Below are 7,500 nucleotides of genomic sequence, written 5' to 3' on the forward strand. Positions count from 1 at the left end.
TGCCAGTAGAGGATGCCTGGATATTTTTTAAAATGCCTTCCTAACCATCTTAAATAAACATGCCCCATTCAAGAAATTTAGAACCAGGAACAGATATAGCCCTTGGTTCTCCCCAGACCTGACTGCCCTTAACCAACACAAAACATCCTATGGCGTTCTGCATTAGCATCGAACAGCCCCGTGATATGCAGCTGTTCAGGGAAGCTAGAAACCATTATACACAGGCAGTTAGAAAAGCCAAGGCTAGCTTTTTCAAGCAGAAATTTGCTTCCTGCAACACTAACTCAAAAAGTTCTGGGACACTGTAAAGTCCATGGAGAATAAGAACACCTCCTCCCAGCTGCCCACTGCACTGAAGATAGGAAACACTGTCACCACTGATAAATCCACCATAATTGAGAATTTCAATAAGCATTTTTCTACGGCTGGCCATGCTTTCCACCTGGCTACTCCTACCCCGGGTCAACAGCACTGCACCCCCAACAGCAACTCGCCCAAGCCTTCCCCATTTCTCCTTCTCCCAAATCCATTCAGCTGATGTTCTGAAAGAGCTGCAAAATCTGGACCCCTACAAATCAGCCGGGCTAGACAATCTGGACCCTTTCTTTCTAAAATTATCTGCCGAAATTGTTGCCACCCCTATTACTAGCCTGTTCAACCTCTCTTCGTGTCGTCTGAGATTCCCAAAGATTGAAAGCAGCTGCGGTCATCCCCCTCTTCAAAGGGGGGACACTCTTGACCCAAACTGCTACAGACCTATATCTATCCTACCGTGCCTTTCTAAGGTCTTCGAAAGCCAAGTCAACAAACAGATTACCGACCATTTCGAATCTCACCATACCTTCTCTGCTATGCAATCTGGTTTCAGAGCTGGTCATGGGTGCACCTCAGCCACGCTCAAGGTCCTAAACGATATCTTAACCGCCATCGATAAGAAACATTACTGTGCAGCCGTATTCATTGATCTGGCCAAGGCTTTCGACTCTGTCAATCACCACATCCTCATCGGCAGACTCGACAGCCTTGGTTTCTCAAATGATTGCCTCGCCTGGTTCACCAACTACTTCTCTGATAGAGTTCAGTGTGTCAAATCGGAGGGTCTGCTGTCCGGACCTCTGGCAGTCTCTATGGGGGTGCCACAGGGTTCAATTCTTGGACCGACTCTCTTCTCTGTATACATCAATGAGGTCGCTCTTGCTGCTGGTGAGTCTCTGATCCACCTCTACGCAGACGACACCATTCTGTATACTTCCGGCCCTTCTTTGGACACTGTGTTAACAACCCTCCAGGCAAGCTTCAATGCCATACAACTCTCCTTCCGTGGCCTCCAATTGCTCTTAAATACAAGTAAAACTAAATGCATGCTCTTCAACCGATCGCTACCTGCACCTACCCGCCTGTCCAACATCACTACTCTGGACGGCTCTGACTTAGAATACGTGGACAACTACAAATACTTAGGTGTCTGGTTAGACTGTAAACTCTCCTTCCAGACCCATATCAAACATCTCCAATCCAAAGTTAAATCTAGAATTGGCTTCCTATTTCGCAACAAAGCATCCTTCACTCATGCTGCCAAACATACCCTTGTAAAACTGACCATCCTACCAATCCTCGACTTTGGCGATGTCATTTACAAAATAGCCTCCAATACCCTACTCAACAAATTGGATGCAGTCTATCACAGTGCAATCCGCTTTTGTCACCAAAGCCCCATATACTACCCACCATTGCGACCTGTACGCTCCGTTGGCTTTGGCTCCTTTCTGTGAGTGATTAGTACCAGATCTCGTGTGTCTGTGTGAGCGTGCGTGCGTGTGTGTGTATTGTAATGTATAAAACAATGGGATGATGCCACTGACTAGCTAATAGACTCCAGCTGGTCTTTGCTCCACTGAAGAACTAGAGCGGCTCTCATTCGCCCTAGCATATAGTTCCCTCTCATCTCCTCCTCTTAGCCAGTACTGACTCCAGAACAGATTCTCCCTAGCATATAGTTCCCTCTCATCTCCTCCTCTTAGCCAGTACTGACTCCAGAACAGATTCTCCCTAGCATATAGTTCCCTCTCATCTCCTCCTCTTAGCCAGTACTGACTCCAGAACAGATTCTCCCTCGCATATAGTTCCCTCTCATCTCCTCCTCTTAGCCAGTACTGACTCCAGAACAGATTCTCCCTAGCATATAGTTCCCTGTCATCTCCTCCTCTTAGCCAGTACTGACTCCAGAACAGATTCTCCCTAGCTTGTAGTTCCCTGTCATCTCCTCCTCTAAGCCAGAACTGACTCCAGAACACATTCACCCCAGAAAGAAAAGGTACAGATGTGAGCCTTTTACCATAAGAGCTGATCTAGGAACAGTGTTTTCCATGCTTTTGCTGTCAGAAGCAGCCGGCCAGTAAAGATCTGATAGATGGAGGTGTGTGTGTGTTAACCCTTTGCCTTTCCACCAGTAACGTAGAAACAAACCCCTCACAGATCCCTCCACTCTGCAGCCAATGGCTGGAACAAATCAGATGCTGAAGATTGAGCGCGGGGGGGGGAGAAGAGAGAGAGAGCGAGCGGGAAGAGAGAATAACAGTCTATTTATAGCCTGGGCGCCCGGGAGGAAGAAGACCATTGTTAGGAACCAACTGCTGCACTCGAGGATCACATGGATGTTTGTATTCTTTCTACCATCTAGTATTGTAGCAGACTGGGGGCTGTGGTAAATCCACCTCACACCCCTTCTCATCTCTAATTGCACCCCAGGTGGTGGAAAGAGAACCACAGACCCATTTTGACAGACAGGCGGTGAAAAAGAGATTGTTCTCCGTTAATGCAGATGAGTTGGGGAACCTGGTGGTTGGGCCTTGGGAATCGTCTAGTGGGGGGAGGGGTTCTTCTTGGTTGGTCCCCCCCCGCCCCCATCATCCTAAACGGAAAGTAATTATCACCGTCAAGAGAGTTCCCTCATATTACTCTGTGATCATTTACCGTGGGGGGGGGGTATATATGTGTGTGTGTGTGTGTGTGTGTGTGTGTGTGTAGTCAAAAGGAAGCCAGTTAAGCTGTTGTCAGTATAGTTGCAGCCTGATGCCTTTCCATGTGATTGGCCCTGAACGATCTGCTTTACCCTGTCCAGCCAATCCGGTAACTACACTGAACAAAAAATATAAACGTGTTGGTCACGTTTCATGAGCTGAAATAAAAGATCCCAGAAATGTTCCCATACGCTCAAAAAGCTTATTTCTCTCAAATGTTGTGCACAAATTTGTTTACATCTCTGTTAGTGGGCATTCCAAGATAATCCATCCACCTGACAGGTGTGGCCTATCAAGAAGCTGATTAAGCAGCATGATCATTACACAGGTGCACCTTGTGCCCTGGGGACAAAAGGCCACTCTAAAATGTGCAGTGTCACAATGCCACAGATGTCTCATGTTTTGAGGGAGTGTGTATTTGGCATGCTAACTGCAGGAATGTTCACCAGAGCTGTTGCCAGACAATTGAATGTTAATTTCTCTAATAGAAGCCACATCCAACTTCTTTTAAGAGAATTTGACAGTACGTCAGAACCGCAGACCACGTGTATGGCGTCGTGGGGGTGAGCAGTTTGCTGATGTCAACCTTGTGAACAGAGTGCCCCATGGGGGGTTTATGGTATGGGGCAGGCATGAGCTATGGACAACGAACACAATTGCATTTTATCAATAGCCGTTTTAATGCAAAGAGATAGCGAGTTGAGATCCTGAGGCCCATTGTCATGCTATTCATTCTCCTCCATCACCTCACGTTTCAGCATGATAATGCACAGATCCATGTCGTAAGGATCTGTACACCATTCCTGGAAGCAGAAAATGTCCCAGTTCTTCCATGGCCTGCATACTCACCAGACGTCACCCATTGAGCATGTTTGGGATGCTCTGGATCAACGTGTACGACAGCGTGTACAATATCCAGCTACTTCGCACAGCCATTGAGGAGGAGTGGGACAACATTCCACAGGCCACAATCAACGGCCTGATCAACTGCGAAGGAGATGTTGTGCTGCATGAGACAAATGGTGGTCACACCAGATGCTGACTGGTTCTGATCCACGCAACTACTTCCATCATTATTATTATTTTAAAGGTATCTGTGACCAACAGATGTATATCTGATATTGCCAGTCATGTCAAATCCATGGATTATAGCCTGAATGAATGTATTTCAATTGACTGATTTCTTTATATGAATGTAACTCAGTGAAGTCTTTGATCTGGTTGCTTCCGGTCCAGTCAGTCAGGTAACTCTGTGAACATGTTCTATCACACTGGAACTCATCAGGGGACGTTAATGGACAGGTAGCCTCCCTTTGACAGTAAATCCATTTCAACCTCCTTCAACATACAAGGTCTTATCGTCAGGTGAATGCTGCTCCCACCAACCACATGTTTCTGATTTGGATGAGCAGCTTTCAGCTCCTGTGATGTGAGGAGATGAGCAGCTTTCAGCTCCTGTGATGTGAGGAGATGAGCAGCTTTCAGCTCCTGTGATGTGAGGAGATGAGCAGCTTTCAGCTCCTGTGATGTGAGGAGATGAGCAGCTTTCAGCTCCTGTGATGTGAGGAGATGAGCAGCTTTCAGCTCCTGTGATGTGAGGAGATGAGCAGCTTTCAGCTCCTGTGATGTGAGGAGATGAGCAGCTTTCAGCTCCTGTGATGTGAGGAGATGAGCAGCTTTCAGCTCCTGTGATGTGAGGAGATGAGCAGCTTTCAGCTCCTGTGATGTGAGGAGATGAGCAGCTTTCAGCTCCTGTGATGTGAGGAGATGAGCAGCTTTCAGCTCCTGTGATGTGAGGAGATGAGCAGCTTTCAGCTCCTGTGATGTGAGGAGATGAGCAGCTTTCAGCTCCTGTGATGTGAGGAGATGAGCAGCTTTCAGCTCCTGTGATGTGAGGAGATGAGCAGCTTTCAGCTCCTGTGATGTGAGGAGATGAGCAGCTTTCAGCTCCTGTGATGTGAGGAGATGAGCAGCTTTCAGCTCCTGTGATGTGAGGAGATGAGCAGCTTTCAGCTCCTGTGATGTGAGGAGATGAGCAGCTTTCAGCTCCTGTGATGTGAGGAGATGAGCAGCTTTCAGCTCCTGTGATGTGAGGAGATGAGCAGCTTTCAGCTCCTGTGATGTGAGGAGATGAGCAGCTTTCAGCTCCTGTGATGTGAGGAGATGAGCAGCTTTCAGCTCCTGTGATGTGAGGAGATGAGCAGCTTTCAGCTCCTGTGATGTGAGGAGATGAGCAGCTTTCAGCTCCTGTGATGTGAGGAGATGAGCAGCTTTCAGCTCCTGTGATGTGAGGAGATGAGCAGCTTTCAGCTCCTGTGATGTGAGGAGATGAGCAGCTTTCAGCTCCTGTGATGTGAGGAGATGAGCAGCTTTCAGCTCCTGTGATGTGAGGAGATGAGCAGCTTTCAGCTCCTGTGATGTGAGGAGATGAGCAGCTCTCTGGCCAAGACATTCTGTTGGTCCATCCTGCAAGGATCAGTTAGGAAGGGCTGAACACACACACACACGCTCACCAGACACACACACACACACGCTCACCACACACACACACGCTCACCAGACACACACACGCTCACCACACACACACACACACACACACACACACACACACGCTCACCACACACACACACACACACACACGCTCACACACACACACACGCTCACCAGACACACACACACACACACACGCTCACCAGACACACACCAGACACGCTCACCAGACACACACTCACGCTCACCAGACACACTCACGCTCACCAGACACACACACACACGCTCACCAGACACACACACACACACGCTCACCAGACACACACACGCTCACCAGACACACACACACACACACACACATGCTTACCAGACCCACACACACACACCCGCTCACCAGAGACACACACACACTCACCAGTCTCACACACACAAACACCAGACACACACACACCAGACACACACACATGACAAGTCCTTTGTGCGGTCATCTACAGTGACATCATCGGTCTCACAACTCTGTCAGCACTGGACGGTTTACAGCTGAACTACAGGCTGGGGCCGTACTACCCCCACAGTCTGTCTTCATACAGGGCTGTTTCTCCCACTCCGTAAGCCCCCCAGGCAGCACTTCAGCGCCCCACTGTTGCACTACACCACTCCACCAAGCCCAAGGCTGTACACGGACCCAGTTTGTTGAGGAGGTGAATGACGATGAGACAAAACGGTCTTTTGATCTGTGTTTTTCTTAGGATCTCTGCCCGTGCGAGGTTCAAACTGTACTGTCACCCTACCAATTGACTATATTACACGTTCCGTATTGCTGAAGCCCCCATTTCTACTGGCATCGATGACAAGATAGCACACCCGTCCTTTTCTCAGAGCGTTCCTGGTAGCCAGTTTTGTTTTGAGAAGTCTGTCTGGAGGATAACTGGTGTGAAGAACAACCATCCCTGTTGTGGGTAGAGGACCCTGTATCGTCTGATCGGTTGAGTGAACAGACCTCTCACTGAAAAGGGACTAAGTCTCTGTTCAATCAATCAATCAAATGTATTTAAAAAGCCCTTTTTACATCAGCTGATGTCACAAAGTGCTTGTACAGAAACCCAGGCTAAAACCTCAAACAGCAAGCCATGCAGATGTAGAAGCACGGTGGCTAGGAAAAACTCCCTAGAAAGACAGGAATCTAGGAAGAAACCTAGAGAAGAACCAGGCTCTGAGGGGTGGCCAGTCCTCTTCTGGCTGTGCCGGGTGGAGATTATAAGAGTACATGGCCATAAAGGCCAGATTGTTCTTCTGATTGTTCACTGTCCTCTACAGTTCCCCTCACTTATCACTAACCAGTACCTCCTCTCTTGCTCTCTCCCTCTCTCGCTCTCGCTCTCTGTCTCCATCTCGCTCTCTCTCTCGCGCTCTCTGTCTTGTTCTCTCTCTCTCTTTCTCTCTCTCTCGCGCTCTCTCTGCTCTCTCTGTCTCTCTCTCTCTGTTTCTCCCTCTGTTTCTCCCTCTGTTTCTCCCTCTCTCTCCCTCTCTGTTTCTCCCTCTCTGTCTCTCCCTCTGTCTCTCCCTCTGTCTCTCCCTCTGTCTCTCCCTCTGTTTCTCCCTCTCTGTCTCTCCCTCTCTCCCTCTGTCTCTCCCTCTGTTTCTCTCTCTCCCTCTGTTTCTCCCTCTGTCTCTCCCTCTGTCTCTCCCTCTGTCTCTCCCTCTGTCTCTCCCTCTCTGTCTCTCCCTCTGTTTCTCCCTCTCTGTCTCTCCCTCTGTCTCTCCCTCTCTGTCTCTCCCTCTGTCTCTCCCTCTGTTTCTCCCTCTGTCTCTCCCTCTGTCTCTCCCTCTCTCTCCCTCTCCCTCCCTCTGTCTCTCCCTCTGTCTCTCCCTCTGTCTCTCCCTCTGTTCTCTCCCTCTGTCTCTCCTCTCTGTCTCTCCCTCTGTCTCTCCTCTCTGTCTCTCTCTCTGTCTCTCCCTCTGTCTCTCCCTCTGTCTCTCCCTCTGTCTC

At 48.9% G+C, this 7,500-nt stretch overlaps 1 protein-coding gene across 1 annotated transcript in view; it reads left to right on the top strand.

Annotated features, from left to right (window-relative positions):
* The first annotated feature begins 6,221 nt into the window (after positions 1-6,221).
* LOC112249632 (E3 SUMO-protein ligase PIAS1-like) overlaps positions 6,222-7,500 on the top strand; it is a 31,610-nt gene continuing 30,331 nt past the window's right edge. Inside the window, exon 1 of the mRNA XM_042317872.1 lies at positions 6,222-6,286. Coding sequence (XP_042173806.1) covers positions 6,222-6,286 — 65 coding nt within the window. The remainder of the gene's footprint in view (positions 6,287-7,500) is intronic.

Source organism: Oncorhynchus tshawytscha, unplaced genomic scaffold (genome assembly GCF_018296145.1).
Source record: "Oncorhynchus tshawytscha isolate Ot180627B unplaced genomic scaffold, Otsh_v2.0 Un_scaffold_7322_pilon_pilon, whole genome shotgun sequence".
In the NCBI taxonomy this organism is placed as follows: domain Eukaryota; kingdom Metazoa; phylum Chordata; class Actinopteri; order Salmoniformes; family Salmonidae; genus Oncorhynchus; species Oncorhynchus tshawytscha.